This window comes from Trichomycterus rosablanca, chromosome 2 (assembly GCF_030014385.1).
Source record: "Trichomycterus rosablanca isolate fTriRos1 chromosome 2, fTriRos1.hap1, whole genome shotgun sequence".
In the NCBI taxonomy this organism is placed as follows: domain Eukaryota; kingdom Metazoa; phylum Chordata; class Actinopteri; order Siluriformes; family Trichomycteridae; genus Trichomycterus; species Trichomycterus rosablanca.
The window spans coordinates 56,242,351-56,262,600 of record NC_085989.1 but is presented as its reverse complement, the minus strand read 5'-3'; the positions used below and the strand labels follow the sequence as shown (position 1 = coordinate 56,262,600).

The 20,250-nt window shown below is 42.6% G+C and overlaps 1 protein-coding gene across 1 annotated transcript; it reads left to right on the top strand.

Annotated features, from left to right (window-relative positions):
* The first annotated feature begins 624 nt into the window (after positions 1-624).
* On the top strand, positions 625-16,231 carry LOC134302559 (alpha-tectorin-like). Its single transcript, XM_062987703.1, has 23 exons — positions 625-634; positions 720-841; positions 1,496-1,774; positions 1,873-1,968; positions 2,068-2,221; positions 2,298-2,551; positions 2,654-2,800; positions 2,882-3,458; positions 3,571-4,154; positions 6,127-6,691; positions 6,785-7,383; positions 8,672-9,224; positions 9,343-9,539; positions 9,625-9,834; positions 12,147-12,335; positions 12,424-12,713; positions 12,803-13,071; positions 13,154-13,273; positions 13,370-13,554; positions 13,672-13,832; positions 14,732-14,977; positions 15,413-15,572; positions 16,130-16,231. Exons 1-23 carry the CDS (start codon positions 625-627, stop codon positions 16,229-16,231), a joined length of 6,069 nt encoding a protein of 2,022 aa, XP_062843773.1.
* The last annotated feature ends 4,019 nt before the right edge of the window (positions 16,232-20,250 follow it).

The window sequence follows — 20,250 nt, the reverse complement described above, 5'->3', positions numbered from 1 at the left end:
AACAACACAAAATAAATGCTTTTATTTTTGCTATTCTTTTTAATAGTTTTTATACTTAGATCACGACAGAAATGTGAAGTCCTAGATCCTAAAACTTGTAAAGTTTTCAGTTTCCTGATTGCATGTAAATCTGTCCTGCTTCTGTCTAATTTTAAGAAATTGTTCTATATTTGTTGTTCTCTCTCATAATTTAGCTAATTTTTAATGAACTGTCTTATGCTGCTCTCTTTGTTTTTATCTTAATTATTCTTGATGTTGATGTACTATTTTGATTTTGTACTATGATTTGTATGGTGTATGTACGTATTTGTTTTGATTATTTGTCTTATGTAAAGCGTCTTTGAGTATCTTGAAAAGCGCTATATAAATAAAATGTATTATTATTATTATTATTATATGAGGGTATAGATTGAGGGGTAATCATACTTATCATAACTGGTATGTTAGGTAAGCTCATTATTGGTGCGGGATTAGTTTAGTTTAAGGTGCTGAGATGACGACCTTTAAAATATACTGGACACACAGTCAGGATTTTCTTTAAGATGTTGTTTTTAAAACTTGCCCAGATTTAGTCGATCTCTAAATGATGATCTTGTCTCTTAAATTGTATTTAAAAAATGAGAGATGGCAGAATGTCTTAAAATCAAGCAAAAACATCAAATAAAAGCGTATGCTTAGCACTTACTTCTAGCCTGCTCATGTTATCTGGTTCCATTTAGGGCACTTCTATCCATTTGGAGCTGGAGACACAGTAAATCCACGGATAGATGATGGAAGTTCATCTGCTATCACTCTTCAACGACCATTTAAATACTTTGGAAAATCCCACAACATCATGTTTGTAAGTACATTTTACCTTTTATCCAGGTAGATATTTGGATCAGGTAATACACTGTAGATCGTACATAAACTGCACCTCCCACAATGCATGTCGATTTTGTGACCCGCAAAGCGACCACATCCCGCCACTAGATGGCATTGTTTCCACATCAGCGTTTAACTGAGGCAGTTTTCCAACAAGTGATGCTGAGAAATATTTAAAATGTACAAGAAGAGAACATTGAAGTAGAAGGAGGAAATTTAATGAAAGTTTGTGCTTTAAGAAGAGAAACCGGTACGTCTCTTGTGTTATGAGGTGTGTCTGTGGTAAAGGAGGACAATATAAATGTAGATATATATTATAAATATACAGTATAAACTTGGCATTTTAACACCAAACACAGAATTTAGCCTCCAGAAAAAACAACAAATTGTCCTTAAAGGTCAGACTCAAAGGTCAGACTGCAATCACAGCGGGATACGTTACAATCGGTCCTTTGAGCACCACCATAATGCAGATGTGGCCCTCGGTGAGAATGAGTTTGACACCCCTGAGGTAGACCAAGAATCAAAGACTATCTAATGCTTCTAAAACCTTAAAATGAACTTTTCTTGGCAGTGATCTACTGTGATTAGAATAAAACTTTGAACTAAAATCTGGCTTTTTGATCTGTAGGTAAACAACAATGGACACCTGACCTTTATTCATCCGTGGTACAGCTACAGTCCGTACCAGTTTCCTGGATATGGTGGAATCGACCTCATTGCTCCATTTTGGACAGACCTTGATAATCGTGGAAATGGTGTCGTCTCATATCAGCAGTACACTTCAGGTGACGTTCTCACTCGAGCTACCCGAGACATCAATCAGTACTTTCCAGAGCTGAGATTCAGCGCTACTTGGGTCTTTGTTGCAACGTGGAGTAAAGTAGCTTACTTCTATTTATCTGGAACTGTAAGATTTTGATATTTCTGATCTTTTTAACTTTGAAACTTGTGCCAAAACCGGTCTTTATTTAGTGTCTAACACTTTTTGTCACTTGATATATTTAGGAAACGTCTTTCCAAGCAGTGTTGATTTCTAATGGTGCTCGATCATTCATACTGATGAACTATGGTGAGATTGCTCCAACAGGCCGATCTGTACAGGTGAACATAATGCTGTAATAATATTATCATAATATAATCTGGAGGGAGGAAAAAATCTAAAATGTTACTTTGTTTTATTTTATTTTCGGTCATTTCTAGGCTGGTTACACCACAGACGACTCCAGCTACTACTTCTCAATTCCTGGCTCATTTCAATATAACTACCCAGTTTTTACATACAGCAGCAATGTGAATGTCTTGGGCAGATGGGCCTTCCGTGTGGATCAAGGATTAAGAGGATGCCAATTTAACAGTAATGTCACTTCAGAAGCCATCAAACATCAGCATGTATCACACTGAGATCTAACTGAACTACTTTATCTTATCAGATGACACTGTGCCCCGGGACGTCTCATTCTGGACTGATGCCACCTGCCAGGAAAGATGCACCTGCACCCGGTCGGGCCTCCGGTGCAGCTCAGCGCCGTGCAGCTTCTCTCAAGCCTGCCGTCCTGATGCTCTTCAGTATAGCTGCCAAAATATCCCACGCCAAACCTGCACCATAGCCGGTGACCCTCACTACTACACCTTCGATGGTCAAGTCTTTCACTTTCAAGGAACCTGCACCTACGTCCTCTCTGAGGTTCACAATTACTCTGACCAGTGTTTTCATTATGAATACATTAATTATCATTTTAAATTTCCCACTTATGAAATGGATGATTTGAAATATCTGTCTGTTTAGGCTTGTGGTGTTGGACTGCCGTACTATCGCATTGAAGGAAAGAATGAACATCGGGGTAGCACACATGTGTCATGGACACGCCTGGTCAGGGTATTTGTCTACAATGAAGTACTGGAACTGGTACGAGACCATCCATATGAGGCCATGGTTAGTATCCCTTATCCTCCTTAGTCAGTTTTATCTGCTTTTTTATTCATTTGATTTATAAATCTCACTCTATCTCTTCAGGTGAATGGAACCTTCACAGCAACACCATTCAGCCTCCACGGTGGCGCCATTCAAGTCTATCAGTCGGGTTTCTCTGTGGTCATCAGTACAGACTTCGGCCTGGTTGTTACATATGATGCCTATTCCTATGTGACCATCAGTGTGCCTTATGAATACCAAAATGGCACATGTGGCCTGTGTGGCAACTTCAACTACCGCTCAGAAGATGACTTCCGCACACCTTCAGGACAGATCTTGAACTCAGATGTGGAGTTTGCAAACTCCTGGAAGGTAAATGGGGACACAGACGAAACCTGTCAGTCTCCACAGTGCTCGGGTCTGGATTGTGTCTGTACCGTAGATCAGAGAAACCTTTATAGTAATGCAGACAATTGTGGCATCCTGGTGGATACTAGTGGTCCATTTGCCAACTGCCACTCAGTGGTGTCACCCTGGATCTTCATGGAGAACTGTGTCTATGATCTGTGTGTGACTGGCGGATACCAGCCAACCTTGTGCCAGGCACTCAATGTGTATGCAGCCCAATGTCAGCAGCGAGGCATACAGCTTAGGCACTGGAGGAGAGAAGGATTCTGTGGTAAGCATCATACCTGCTTCTCTTTTCTGTTACAACCATACGTTCTTGTAGCAATAAGGCTTTTCTTTTTACAATACGTACAATATGCTTTTTACCTACCATTACCCTCCAGAAATCCCATGCCCTGCAAACAGTCACTTTGAGTCCCAGGGAACAAGCTGCCCAGCAACCTGCAGTGACCCTTCTGCACCTGTCAACTGTCCCCTGCAAAATCAGGAGAGCTGCATCTGTGATTATGGATATGTTCTCAGTGCTGGAGAGTGTGTTCCACAAAGCAGCTGTGGCTGCACATTTGAAGGTCTCTACTATGCTGACGGTCAGTCAGTGGTTTTAGACGAGGACTGTGGCAGACAATGCACTTGCAGCAACATGGTAATGAGCTGCCAACCCTACCAGTGTGGTCCACAGGAAATGTGTGGTCTCCATAAAGGTGTAAGAGGCTGCAGACCCATCGGTTATTCCACCTGTTTGGTTGAAGGACTAGGCACATATCACACCTTTGATGGACGAATGTTCAGTTATCCAGGAGCCTGTGAACTCGTCCTTTCAAGAGTAATGGGACCAGCATCACAACCTCACTTTGTAGTGACAGTAAAGAAGGTGGCCACGGTCTCTCAGGACTTTTCTAGGGTGCTGAGGTTCGAGGCACAGGGATCTCAGGTCTCTGTAGAGATGAAAGAAGGAGGAAAGGCACAGGTAGGCTTTTTTCCATACAAGAGAATAATACCTCTACATTCTTGTCCCTGTTTAAATTATGCACAAAATGTACACAGAACAGGCATAACACTATGACCACTGACAGGTGAAGTGAATAACACTGATTATCTCTTCATCACGGCACCTGTTAGTAGGTGGGATATATTAGGCAGCAAGTGAACATTTTATCCTCAAAGTTGATATTGATGCGAGTTTGATGAAGGCCAAATTGTGATGGCTAGAAAACTGCAGCTCTTGTGGGGTGTTCCCGGTCTGCAGTATCTATCAAAAGTGGTCCAAGGAAGGAACAGTGGTAAACCGCTGACAGGGTCATGGGCAGCCAAGGCTCACTGATGCACGTGGGGAGCGAAGGCTGGCCCGTGTGGTCCCATCCAACAGACAAGCTACTGTAGCTCAAACTGCTGAAGAAGTTAATGCTGGTTCTGATAGAAAGGTGTCAGAATACACATTGCATTACAGTTTGTTGCGTATGGGGCTGCATAGCCACAGACCAGTCATGCTGACCCCTGTCCACCCCCGAAAGCACCAACAATGGGCACATGAGCATCGGAACTGGACTACCTGTTATCAATCAATAATAGATGTACGCATAAAAGAAACAACAGAACCAAGCCCTTCACAGATCATAGAAAAATTGAGTCTACCTCCTGTAGTAGTCTTCTGGAGCCAGCGATGTTACATCACGTTGGAGCTTTTTACCGGTCTCAACAGATGGAGCTGTTTTCTCTCTCCTCTGTCCCAGGTAAGCTCTACAATGTGGAACTTGGCGTCCTTGGTTTGCTTTTCTTCCTTAAGAAGGTCTGCGAGGAGACTCACGCAATGCTTCCCGTGAAGGAGTTGAATTCTGCCTGCGCAATTGAATACGAATCATAGTTACTACAAAACGTAACTTAGAGACTGCGAACTGGAAGTCGAGACTGCGAACTCTGAGATCTTCAAAGACGCCCAAAAAGCAAGCAGGCCACTTCTCCTTCTTCTTCTGCTTGGGTCAAAGCTTGCTCTCTCGGTCTCTGTCTTTTTTCCTTGTTCTTGTTCTGCTTTCTTGTTCTGCCTTCGATGTTTTGTCCTAGGGCAGACTTACCACACCATTTCAAGGAAAATGGGAGGAGTGGTTTTGGTTGGAGAGCCAATGAGCAATGGAGCCTCCGTGACGAAATTGAAAACTTCTTTCCCGTGTCTCACCAAGAAATCAAATCACTAGTGGCCACTAGATGGCGCCATGTATACATCTTAAAGATGACCATTCTTAGCCGGTTCATCTGGAAACACTTTCTTTGATTATTTTACCAGTTAATACTTGATACACACTTGATTAGCTCTCAGTAATGGATTAGCTCTCAAGATGGATACTCACAACTAATAGGAGTTAAAGGATCTGCTGCTAACATCTTGGTGCCACTAGTCTCGCTCGACTTGAGCCTCCACCCAGGACTAAAGGAAGACAAGCATCAAGGCTCTTCTCTGTTCTAGCGCCCAAGTGGTGGAATGAACTTCCTCTGTCTGTCCGAACATCTGAGTCTCTTGCTGTCTTTTAAAAACGATTAAAAACCCACCTTTTTACTAAGCACTTGTACTTATTTACATTTTACACAACATTTTTTTCCATTTCCAAAAAAACAAAAACAAAAGAAACCCTACTTTGGTTCTAACAAGTTTCTGCAGATTTGTGTTCTTCGACTGTTGTTTACTAAACTTGAGAAATGAAATGTTTACTATGGAAGCACTTCTGTAAGTTGCTCTGGATAAGAGCGTCTGCTAAATGCAGAAAATGTAAATGGTGCCAGATACCACAGCACACCTTCAGGGGTCTAGAGGAGTCCATGACTCGACTGGTCAGGGTGACCAAAACAATATTAGGAAGGTGGTCATAATGTTATGCCTAATTGGTATATGTTATTTTGTCATATTGAAAAGTAACCCATATCTTGATAATCTTCATTGTGACCTTTAGGTTGATGGTCAGGAGGTTGCACTACCTTTCAGTGTTGGCTCAGGCCAAATCCTCATCTACCACAGCAGTGTGAAGGGCGTCATTATCGAAACATCATTTGGGGTGACCGTGAGAGCTGACTGGCCACACCTAATCCGAATCACTGCACCCACTACCTATACTGGGATTCTTGGTGGTCTTTGTGGAAATCTTAATGGAAACCCTGAAGATGAGTTCTACAGCCCAGTTGGAGAATTTCAGAATGATACACAACAGTTTGGGGATAGCTGGCGAGATGGGTCACTTTCAGCCAACTGTGTGGAGTCAGATAATAACTGGGAGCAGGGGTATTATCAGAATGGCAGTCAGTTCGAACAGCACTGCAGCATCTTGGCTTCACCCGATGGACCATTTGCTCAGTGTCACAGCAGTCTGGAGACACAGAACTGGATTGAGGAGTGCACCCATTATTTGGAACAGACAGGGGGTGCTCGAGAGGCCCTGTGTGAAGCCTTGAGGGGTTATGCTGTACTTTGCCAGCAAAGCGGTATCAGTGTAGGAGAATGGAGAAACATGACTAACTGTGGTGAGTACTACAAGATTTAGCTCAGACACATTTGTTCATGACTTTATTTTGGCTTAGATAGTTCACTAATGATCTTTTATTCCTCTATTTAAGAATTCCCCTGCTTTGCAAATAGCCACTATGAGGCGTGTGGCACATCCTGCCCTGCAGCTTGCCCCCATCTATCTTTCCCTTTTCTGTGCACCCAACATTGCCAGGAAGGATGCCAGTGTGATGATGGTCTACTGCTTAGTGGAGACCAGTGTGTTCCTCCAGTGGGCTGTGGCTGCCTTTATGAAGGTCGCTACAGGCAAGGTGGGGAGCGCTTCTGGTCAGGAGAACAGTGCCAGTCCTTCTGCGAGTGTAGTGGTACCACAGGTTACGTCAGCTGTAGCCCATTGTCTTGCAACGAGTATGAAACATGCAGCATTGTTGAAGGAGAATATGGCTGCCATCCTCGACCCTATGCCACATGCTATGCTTCAGGGGACCCCCACTACATGTCTTTTGATGGACTATGGTTCGACTTCCAAGGCACATGCAGATACACACTGGCAAGTGTATGTAATGATAGTCAGGGGCTACCGTATTTTGAAGTCATCGGACGAAATGAACCATGGTTTGGTCTCCCATTGTCGATCACTGTTGAGGTTTCTGTCAATGTTTCAGGCCATCTGGTTCTCCTTTCACAGTACGCGTACGGGACAGCTAACGTAAGTAAAACATGATAAGACTCATAACATACAACATGACATATTGCACTATATTTTCCAAAAGTATTCGCTCGTCTGCCTTCACACACATATGAACTTGAGTGACTCCCATTCTTAATCCATAGGGTTTAATATGATGTTGCCACCCTTTGCAGCTATAACAGCTTCAATTCTTTTGGGAAGGCTTTCCACAAGGTTTAGGAGTGTGTTTATGGGAATTTTTGACCATTGTTCCAGAAGTGCATTTGTGAGGTCAGACACGGATGTTGGACGAGAAGGCCTGGCTCACAGTCTCCACTCTAATTCATCCCAAATGTGTTCTATCAGGTTAAGGTCAGTTCTCTGTGCAGGCCAGTCAAGTTCTTCCACACCAAACTGGCTCATGCACGTCTTTATGGACCTTGTGCTTTGTGCACTGGTGCGCAGTCATGTTGGAACAGGGAGGGGCCATCCCCAAACTGTTCCCACAAGGGTTGGAATGTTAACGCTAAAGCATTAAGAGTTACTTTTACTGGAACTAAGGGGCTGAGCCCAACTCCTGAAAAACACCCCCACACCATAATCCCCCCTCCACCACACTTTACACTTGGCACAATGCAGTCAGACAAGTACCGTCAAACCCAGACTCCTCCATCGGATCGCCAGAGGGAGAAGCGTGATTCATCACTCCAGAGAACATGTCTCCACTGCTCTAGAGTCTAGTGGTGGCATGCTTTACACCACTGCATCCGACGCTTTGCATTGCGCTTGGTGATGTAAGGCTTGGATGCAGCTGCTTGGCCATGGAAACCCATTCCATGAAGCTCTACACACTGTTCTTGAGCTAATCTGAAGACCACATGAAGTTTGGAGGTCTGTAGTGATCGACTCTGCAGAAAGTTGGTGACCTCTGTGCACTATGTTCCTCAGCATCCGCTGACCCGCCCTGTCATTTTACGTGGTAACACTTCGTGGCTGAGTTGCCGTCGTTTCCAATCGCTTCCACTTTGTTATAACAGCACTGACAGTCGACTGTGGAATATTTAGTAGTGAGGAAATTTCACCACTGGACTTGTTGCACAGGTGGCATCACAGTACCACGCCTGAAATCACTGAGCTCCTGAGAGCAACCCGTTCTTTCACTAATGTGTGTAGAAGCAGTCTGCATGCTTAGGTGCTGGGTTTTATACACCTGTGGCCATGGAAGTGATTGGAACACCTGAATTCAATGATTTGGATGGAGGAGTGAATACTTTTCGTAATATAACATATACAAAGTCTGCTAAAATATTAATTTCCTTTTCATTAGATTGACGGTGTCTCCAGGAACCTCCCTGTGCTGCTAGATTTTGGCAGGGTGTCTGTTTACTCCAGTGGACCGTACACATATGTTACAACTGACTTTGGACTCAGTGTGAGTTATGATGGCTCCTACGTGGCGGCAATCACTGTTCCAGGAAATTACAGTGGAGCTACATGTGGCCTGTGTGGTAACTTCAATAATGATTACAGTGATGATTTCCTTACTTCTTCTGGAGAGCTGGCTTCCTCAGCTACAGAGTTTGGAGCTGATTGGAAAGTTGACAATGACACAACATGCCACCATGGAGGAGAAGAGCCTACACCCTGTTCAGACCAAGCTAGGGCTGAGTCTTTGTGTGGGATCCTTAGAGACACTGCGGGTCCACTGAGCTCCTGTCATGCCTATGTGGATCCTCAGGGCCACTTTGATAATTGTGTCTTTGATGTCTGCATCTCTGACTTCAGTAATGATGTACTGTGTCGTTCCATTGAAACCTACGTTAGTACCTGCCAATCTGCCAACGTTATGATTTACCCCTGGAGGGAGAACACCACCTGTCGTAAGTAACCTGGAATGAAACTGGATACATTTACAACCATATAAACAAACATATAAACCCTGTAAAGCGTACAGGACAAACTAATATATTCTACCTTACTTGTGTGTTCGAATTTTAGCTCTATACTGTCCTGAAAACAGCCACTATGAACTGTGTGGTACAGACTGTGGGCATACCTGTGCCAGCAGTGTCGATGCCATATGTGACAGGACCTGTACAGAGGGCTGTTTCTGTAATGAAGGCTTTGTGAGAAGTGGAGGCCTCTGTGTACCAGTGGAGCAGTGTGGTTGCTTGTATGATGGATTCTATTTTCATGTGAGTTTTTAATGCATTTAGGACATTTTTTCAAACCAAGTCCAATGATGTACTTTCAGTAATCCATTATGATTTGGCCTTGCAGATTGGTGAAAGGTTCTGGACTCAAGAATGCTCCCAGCACTGTGAATGCTTTGCTCCCAATGACCTGCGCTGCATCTCCACCTCTTGCAGCACCACCCAGGAATGTGCGATCCGGAATGGCAGACTTGGTTGCTTTAGCCAAATGTCTTTATGCGTGGTCACGGGTGATCCCCATTACTACACCTATGATGGAGCTGTAGCACACTTTCAGGTAAGAAATGTATCCTTTAATGTAAATGTGGTGTACACAGTGATACTCTAACAGTACCAAAGCCCTGTAGAATTTTTAAGCCTTTTTTGTTCCAAACACATCTTACCCAGAGGGTTTGACACTTATATCCACTTTGCTGGGCAGTAGGCCCCCATGTTTGACAAGACTTCGCAGGTGAGTCAAACAAAGACCAGGGTTTTTAAAGAGTTGAAGATGGCCACTGATTGGGATCAGGTGAGCCACCAGCCAGCTCCCGACAACCATAACTCTCTGCTCCTGGGTCGTCCTCAAGGCCTGGGAGCGGGATGATCCGGATGGTCCCTATGGAAGTCAGCAATGAGAGAAGGATCTAAGATAACCTCTCCTCTGGACTGTACCCCTCCTATTCCACCAGGTAGAACATATGTCTACCTCTGCATCTAGAACCTAACAACTCGCGTACACTATATGAGGGGGAGCCATCCACATTTAAGGTTGGGGGTGCGGCTGCTGGCTTCTGGTCAACCTGGGAAGATGGAGAAGCAGGTTTGAGCAAAGACACATGAAATTAAGGATTCTGTAGGAAGGTGGCAGGTCTAGTCGATAAGAGACAGGTGTAATTTGTCTTAAGATCTTGAATGGGCTTAGCTTTCTACTGGGTCATTTCAACTTTAAATCTCGAGTGGATAGCCATACCAATTGTCCAGGTCTGAATGATGGATTTTGTCGGCGATGACGAGTGGTATAGCTACGTACAGCTTTTTGTAGGCATACATGGGCCTCCTCCCAGGTTTGACTACTCCTCTGCATCCAATCATCAACAGAGGGCACCAATGATGGCTCACCCAACCAAGGAAACAAGGGAGGTTGGTTACCTAGAATGCACTGGAAAGGAGTTAGACCCGTGGCCGAGCTGACAAGTGAGTTCTGTATGTATTCGGCCCACAGTAGAAAACGTGGCCATTCACCTTGAAAGCGGCTAGGCTACAATAAGACCTCCCTATTTCTTGGTTGAGCCTCTCCACTTGCCTACTGGATTGAGGGTGGTACCCTGACATGAGACTGACATTCATGTTAAGCATAGAGAGAAATGCCTTCCAAACATGGGATGTAAACTGTGTGAACCGACTCTTTAGTTATTTAAACGTTGTTTGACTGAACTCTTAAATTAAACGTCTATAGAAGTTGGCAAAGCCCAGAAATCTTTGTAGTTCCTTAACTGTCAGAGGTTTAGTTTGATCCATGTGAACACCCTGTGAATCGACCACATAACCAAGGAAGGAGACCTTTAGTACGGCATAACAGAATACTCAAACAGTTTTCCACTCGTTCCCCTCCCTGATACGAATCAAATTATAGGCACTCCAGTGAAAATGGTTGCCTTTCTCAACTGTTCTAAGGCAGATGAAACTAAAGGGAGCGGATAAGGATGTTTGACAGTTGCATTTAAACCTCTATAATCAATGCAAGGACGGCGCCCACCGCCTCTTTTCTCAACAAAGAACAATCCAGCTGCTACAGGAGAGGAAGAGGGATGAATGTAACCTGCCTTCAAAGCTTCCTTGTTGTATTCATCCATTGCTTTACTTTCAGGAATAGATCATGGGTAAATGCTGCTCCTAGGAGGGGAAGTACTAGGTAGCAAGGTAGCAATCCCAGAGTCTATCATCATTACACCTTTCAGGACTCTCAATAGAAGTTGTGTTAAGATTAACCTGCATACAGTCACGGAAACAGTCTGGACTCCACTGAGCCAGCTCCTTATAACTCCACCTGATGTGGGGTTGATGCCTGCACAACCAGGGTTAGCCCAGGATGACAGGGTTCCTAAGAGAGTCAATGACAAAGAAAGTTTTTCTGATGCACATGGTGAATTTAATCATGGTTTCAGTGAAGCTTCCTTCCCCAGAGGACAGTCAATGAGCGCTGAAACAGAGAATTCCTTCAACAACACAGAAATAACCATGTCTAAATAAAAGCTGGATTTTTGTTGGGGATGAAATACGGGACTGGATGTCCTAACTGAGCCAGGATGTTTGGGACAGGTAGCCATCATACGTTTCAGGGATGGCTATGGTGACTGGAGGTCTGTTGCTAGTCAGAGAGGGTTCCGGGTCAGTGTTGTTAAATTGCCTCATGAACCCCTGCATGGTCCTCAGTAATTCCTCCATCTTCTGCTCCTGTCTAGCCATTCTGTCCTCCAATCTAGCTAGTACTCAGGCAATGGTGCCCTCTGCTTGTGAGGAGGGGAACTGGCAGCCTAAGATGTGACATGCATTGAAGCTGATTTACTACTTTACCTGCCTTGAAGTGTTTCAAATCTGATTCTCCAGGGCACATGTTCATATGAGATTTCTCAGACCTGTGGGTATGTGGCTGACAATGACCTACAATTCAGTGTGGTGGCAACCAACATGCACCGTGGAAGCACCGTCGTGTCCTTCGTATCTGCAGTGGATGTGTGGCTGAACTATCTAGGAGAGCAGAAACAGATTACCATTGGACTGAACCACAATGTGAAGGTACTAACACTCTAATCTAAGATTCATGGAATTTATATTTAATTCATGTTTTTTTTTACTACAGTTTTTTGGGGGGTTTGTTTTGCAGGTTGATGGGAATGACATGGACTCACTTCCTGCTCAGCTTGGCCAAATGGCAGAGATCTACCAAGAGCAGAACTTTTTGGTTGTGAATGCATCGAGTGAGCTCATGGTCTACTTTGATGGCAGTATGACACTTGTGGTAAAACTGGGCCCGAGCTACCGTGGATCAGTCTGTGGAATGTGTGGCAACAATAATCGGGATCCTGCAGATGACAAGATCATGCCAGATGGAACATTTGCATCCAACGATAACGACTTTGGCAACAGCTGGAGATCAAACACCAGCAGCCCAGGGTGATTATAATAAAGAAATCAAAAATATCTAGGATATCTGTCTGTCTGTCTGTCTGTGTATCTATATATTTATGCTGTGTTCTGTCTAGATGTGGTGTCAATGACCAGACCAGGGATTCTGAAGACTGCCCCTTCAGACAAGAGTATTCTGATCTCTGTAGCATCATCACCAACACCAGTGGACCCTTCCAGCAGTGCCATCACTATATCAACCCTAAAACCTACTACACTTCATGTGTGTATGACCTGTGTGCTTACTTGGGCAGAGACATGCTCTGTCCATCAGTGGAGGCTTATGAGATCGCTTGCACCATGATGGAACTCCAGATACCAGACTGGCGCACTGAGCTATCTTGCCGTAAGTGTATTAATATGCCTCCAAATTATGTTCAAGTATTTTTGTATATTTGTATATTTTAACATTTGGCTACTCAATTTAGCGTTGGTGGACCCCTGTGAGGAGCTGCACTGCAATGAGAATGAATGGTGTGGGGAGAGAAATGGCGCCTTTGGCTGCTTCTGTAACGAGAACAATCCTAAACCAAACCCAGAGACCTATGGTACAAGGACATTTTGATTGATTCAGATGGAAACATACTTTAATTACTTGATTTTGATGTATTCTCACCCACTTCTCTTCCCAAATTTCTCTCCAGACTCTTCAGAGATTTGTGACAGCAGTACCGGCACCATGTCTCTGTCCCGCTGTCAGCTATTCGAAGCTGGTTTTATGGCAAACAGCCTTCACATGAGTGACCCCAGCTGCATGGGAACTATCCAAGATGACAGACTGGTGTTCCATTTTGATAATGACGACCACATCTGTGGCACGAATCTCACGGTATGAATTCCCACACATTAAAATTGATTCTGATTTTAATCTACACCTAAAGAACATGTTGAATATGTTTTTACTCTATATGTGGGGGTCAACCTTTTCATTGATCAATATCTCCAGGCCAATGGCACCCACTTCATCTATGAGAACGTTATCCAAGGGGAAATGAACTCAACAACAACCACCGTTATCAGAAACAAAGTACTCGAGCTGCGCTTCGCCTGCATCTACCAGCTCAGTCAGACAATCACCATGGACACAGAGTTAAATCCCATCCTGAGGTACAGATAAACTACAGTTTCATTTAATTAGAAATCTATATGAAATCGACGATCTGCCACTGTATAAATGTACATTTATTATTATTACACAAGTCCTATGTGTAGAACCAACACAGGTAAACTGCTGCTCCAGTCAAGCAATCTTTTTGCCTTTTTCTAGCTTAATACACAGATTAGGCAAAACATTATGACCATCTTCGTAATATTGTGTTGGTCCCCTTTTGTCTGCCAAAACAGCCCTGCAGCTGTGATGCTCTGTGTATTCTGACACCTTTCTATCAGGATCAGCAGAACTTCTTCAGCAGTTTGTGCTACAGTAGCTCGGACCACACGTGCATCAATGAGCCTTGGTCGCCCATGACCCTGTCGCCGGTTTACCACTGTTCCTTCTTTGGACCACTTTTGATAGATACTGACCACTGCAGACCGGGACACACCCCACAAGAGCTGCAGTTTTGGAGATGCTCTGACCCAGCCCCCCCCCCCCACCACTAACACTAACAGGTGATGAAGAGATAATCAGTGTTGTTCACTTCATAATGTTATGCCTGGTCAGTGTAATTTCTAGTGGGTGGCATCATATTTGTCATTATCAAACCATGGCTCACAGTTGAAGTATGAAGTCACTGAAGGTCTAAAGATCTGGAGTAAAAGAACGTCAAGCCAGTGATCCAAATAAATTAGAACAGAAGGACCACCAACACCACCTAGCACATACATGGCAATATATAAATTTTCCATATTGCACTTCATAAACATCCCTTAACTGAAAATCTATTGCTAATAAAAAGTTAAAACATTGCTAGTGGTCAGATAATTACAGAATTATGTTTTTTAACCAAATACTGCAATACTGACTAATAATTGACTAATGAGTATGTGTTTTACCATTTACAAAGCATTGTGCGGAAGACTCTTCCAGCCGGAGAGGGCATGTACCAGGTCAGGATGATACCTTACCAGGACGCCGCTTTCTCCCACCCCTACAACGGCAGTGTGGACATAGAGGTGGACCAGCGAATCTACATTGAGGTCCATGTTCAGGGGGTGGACAGCCGCCAGATAGCCACGGTGATGGATTCATGCTGGGCCACTCCTACGAATGATGTGAATGATGCCGTCCGCTGGGATCTCATCACTAACAAGTAAATAACTGTTCCTAAACCCATATAGACAAACACACATTCAATGTTAGGACAGTAGTTGTAAATGTAAATCACCACAGACGGGGATCATTTGTATATGAATATAAATATATGAAAAGGATACAAAATCAAGAAATGAGGACACCAAGCGTTCCCAATCTTGCTTGTTATCACACTTCACTATTTTTATTTGCATTTGAGCTACTGTCCAAACATTTTTTTTTCATTATTATTTGTACAAATCATTGCTTCAGAGAGCAAAAAATGATATTGCCCATCAGAAATGAGTGATTTCACAAATAATCTTGTATTAATAATAATGATTTTTCACAACAAGTGTAGTTTACTCTGATACCTGCTCTTTATGTCCAGAGGGACCCTGCACATACAACCTAAGTGTTACTGTAAACCTTAAACGTTTAACCTATATTTCAGGTGTCCCAATCCGGAGGATAACACAGTGGTAATAACTGAGAACGGCGTCTCCACAACTGGACGTTTCTCCTTCAGGATGTTCGCCTTCTACAGCAACTACGCCAAGGTTTTCCTCCACTGCCGTGTTCATCTTTGTCTTAGGCAGGACAACTGTGAAGTGGTAAGTTCACACAACTTTACACAACATCTAATCAAACAGTTTTGTGTAGGGGTAACAGTAGAAGATTACCTTTCTGTAGAAGAGTTTACCTTCTGATCCAAAGCTAATCTTCAAGTGTTTCCAACATAAGGCTTAGTATGCAAGAGTGTTCATAATTTGATGCTAAGTTTTGGGACTCACATAGGGATCCTACCAACTGCCCCAGTTGTGGTAGTCAGAGTGATAATGCTATTCCCCAACTCTGAGCAAGGCAGTGCTATTAGATTTAAGCCTTTTGGTGGACAGTCATCCCATTAGTATTAAGACAAGTCACAGTCCCCGTTTTGTATCCCAGCCAGCACAAGCAGCAATCTTGATTTAGTCTGGTTTAAAAATAATTGTGATGACACAATTATATATTGTATAAATATAATTTATATATTGTACATGATCACAGCAAGATTCTTCATCTGTTCATGCTGATTTAGAGAACCAGTATAGAAGAGTTCTGCTTAGTTTTAGGCATTGTGTCGATGTGTCAAATGCGGTCCTGGAACTAACAAATCTAATATCTGCAGCAATGCAACTCCAGACATCATCTCCCTCACCACAGAGCTGGTAGATCAGTGGACGCCCATGACATCGCCTCCATCTCCATGGGGCCTTTTATCCGTGCCTGAAGTACAGGTTAGTACATGTTTTACATTTGATGCTTGTCTTGTCTTAGTTATAAAGGGTGGTTGAAAACAAACCAGGCTTATGCCACAAAGGTGAACAAAACAGGGTTAGACAAGAGCTCAGGTGGGCGCTGGTCTATACACCACTTTGGAGTGATATATCCTCTGCTGATGCAGGGTTAGGACAGTTGGATATTATTTACCCATCATACCTTAAGAGGTTTTCCTTTTGTAAAGCTCAGCTGGAGGCAGAGAATAACAGTACCAAGGAGTCCCTCTAAATCCTGGCTACCAATTTCTTTTTTTTTTTTTTACCAGTGAGTATACACCCTTACAGGGGAACGCCAAAGAGAACCCAGGTGAAGCCCTGGTCTGCAAGTTTTTAGAAAATCAAATTAAAGGTATGCAGCCCAATATGAAGAGAGATAAGATCCTAAATAAGATCCAGGTTTCCACCTATATACCAGCTGCTTGACCCTCCAGCGACAGTCAAACCAAGGTCTCAAACAAGGAACAAAGAAAGAAAACTCTGCATTGACAATACAAAGGAGAACAGAGTGATGAACAGCCACTCCACCTAGTAATGGTTCTTGCATCCAGCATGGATTCCTGTGTGGGATCTGCCAATAGGGGTGTTGGTTTGAAGTCCTTCTGAGCTCTACAAAAGGAAGATGAAGATTTCCAACATAATTGCCCACAGAAGAAACCACACTAGACAGAGCCAATCATCACAGAGGCAGGTGGGCATGATGTGACACCTGAGTGATTTACTGCTGTGTTCCAAACTGCACACATTGGTACTGCAGGGCACATCCACTTTGAAACACGGCCTGGTCATTACAGCTGCTTTAAGATAAGCCTTCATGAGGCAGAGATGGGCTACTAACATTCATGCCATATTAAAAATGTTTCACTTACTTTTAAACCATAATCCTTATAATCTTCTAATCATTTAGAAATAACACTGGGCACCTCAAGACTAGTGTACTTTTACTCTGTAGATTATTGTTGCTGATATAAAGAACCACTAACGTTCCTGTTCTGTGTTACAGGTGAACTGGTTCTGAAGGTGATAAAGGAGAATTTGATAATCTAGATGCTCCTCTGAAGATTTGACACAAATCTCATCTCTTTTTCTTTTCTATTATAGACATAACCAATTAGTATAAATTATACAATGGTCAAAACAAGAACAATCACTTAAACATTAATTAGTTTAATCATGAAAAAAATGGAATCTGCATTAAATTTTATAAACATTTATTAAACGTCTCTCTTTCCCAAGTTAAACAACGTTGTATTCGTTTTTTTCTTGGTGTTATTTTTAAGATTAGTTTGGATGGTAGTTGGAAGGTACGTGACCGCTGGTGTACATTATGAGGGATTTAGTTTATAACAGTGGTTTGAATTCAATCTGGTGTTTAGAGTAGGAACCATGTGACCAGTGTGGGTCAGTCGGTTGCAGTTATGAAATATGTGATATACAGTATGTCCCATGTGGACACCATACCTAACTGTTAAGCTCATTACTAACATGTATAACTTCATTGATCATAAAACAAATTAAGTTCTTTTAAACTTGTGCCAACAATTGAGGGAAGGAACTTTCTTCTTTCGGCATGACTGTGTTTCCACAGACACACTCCGAAATCTCATAAAAGGCCCTCCAACGAGGATGGAGGGTGTTATAGTCACAAATTAGGTAGAGAGTTTGGAATATAATGTTCAACAAGCTTATGGTCAGATGTCTAAATACTTTTGGCCAAATAGTGAGCATATCATTTATCTATCATTCAATCACTTACTCACAGTATAGAGCAATCACCCTTAGAGCAAACAATCTACCCTCTGGATGTTGTTCAGATATGGGCAAGACATGCTAAGCTTTTTACAAGCAGTGCTCAAATCTTACTTCACTTGTAATTTTGTTTTTTTTAATTTTTAAAGTAGTCCATATGCAGTGGGGGAAGTCATTCATTCTGCAGAAGAACGGGTGTCAATTTTGGCCCTTATTTAAGGTAGATGGGGGGCAAATGTTGCACAGGTTGGTCATAACATATTTCCTTCTGAAATACTGGGTAAAATTGGTTGTTCCAGACATTGTTCTGATGAACAGCGTACTTTGATTAAAAAGTTGATTGTAGAGGGAAAAACATACTGAGAAGTGCAGCAAATTATTGACTGCTCAGCTAAAATGATCTCAAATGCCTTAAAGTGACGACCAAAACCTGAAAGACACAGAAAGAAGCGTGGAACTACTGTTTAAAAGGATCAAAGAATAGCCAAAATGGCAAATACTCAGTCAATGATCACCTCAGAAAGATCAAGGAACATCTAAAGTTACCAGTGAGTACAGAAGATGATTAAGTGAAGCCGATCTACCAGCAAGAACTCCTTACAAAGTCCCGTTGTTAAGAAAAAGACGTCCTGAATGGGGTAACATTTACCAAGGAACACATTGACTGGTCCAAAGAGAAATGGCTCAACATTTTGTGGACTGGTGAAAGCAAAATTGTTCTTTTTGGGTCTAGTGGCCGTAGACAGTATGTCAGACGACCCTCGAGCACTGAATTCAAACCAAAGTTCACTGTGAAGACAGTAAAGCACGGTGGTACAAAATGATGATATGGGATGTTTCTCATACCGTGGTGTTACACCTATTTATCACATACGAGGGATCAAGGATCAGTTTGAATATATCAGAATACTTGAGGAGGTCACGTTGCCCTATGTTGAAGAGGAAATGTCCTTAAAATGGGTGTTTCAACATGACAATGACCCAAAACATCTTGGTTACAGACAAACAAGATTGAGGTAATAGAGTGGCAGCACAATCCCCTGACTTCAATCCCACAGAGAACTTGTGGGCAGATATCTGAAGCGTGTTTTTTGAGGCAAAACCCAAAATTGCAGAACTGTGGAATGTAGTCTAATCATCCTGGACTGGAATACCTGTTTTTTTTATCCAAAGTGACTTACAATTATGACTGAACACATTATTTTTTAGCAATTGAAGGTTAAGGGCCTTGCTCAGGGGCCCAACAGTGGCAATTTGGCGGTGGTGGGGTTTGAACCGGCAACCTTTTGATTACTAGTCCAGTACCTTAACCACTGAGCTATCACTGCCCACTGCCCAGATCTCGGAAACAATTGTTCTGCCACTAAATATTAGTTCAGTAATTTAAAGTAAAGTAAAAACCTCAAACATTTTCAGTTTATAGATATTTTTTTTTTTTTGAGTTTTTGAAGACAAATGCTGCACTGCTATTATTTTGAACAGCATAACATTGTTATGGTTGGTGGGGTAGGAGTTGCTGGATCCAAGCGCAGAGTGTAAATCTTTATTTAGTTGTTTATTTATTTATTTATTATAAACAGAATCGAATAAGTATACAAACCTGTATACTTACGCTGATAATCGCGTTATATAGATAAAATAATGAATGCACGCGACTTTGTTCGAGCTGGAGTTGAACCACGGTCACTCGCACCACAACCCAGTGCGTTATCGGTGCGCCACTGATCCAGATGAATGAATGAATGAATAGAAAGCCACTACAAAAGCGGTAGAACAATAAAGGCGGCAAATGACAAACAAAGGAGACGCCAACTGTGGCGTGCTCAAACAAAGGAAACTTCTGAAATATAAATAAACTTAACCCAGAATCCTCTCCACGCTCCCGTGAAGAGATAATAGCATTCCCTCTCAGCAAAACTCAAGTGCTTGTGTAACTGAAACTTTTAACAAACGGAAACTGAGCGTCTTATTGATTCAGCTCAGTGATCTCGCTTTATTTTTTCTCTTTAACTTTGTTTCCTTTTCTTCTCTCTTTCCCAGTTTTTTCTTTCTTTCGATTCCCTAACTGTGCTGCACTTTCCTTTCTTTTTTCTTTCCTTTCTTTTCTCTTTATTTTCTTTCACTTTATTTTCTCTCACTTACTTTTCTTTTACTTTCTTTTCTTTTACTTTCCTTTCAGTTTCTCTCTCACTTATACCCACCTTCGCTGATTGCACTGAAACAA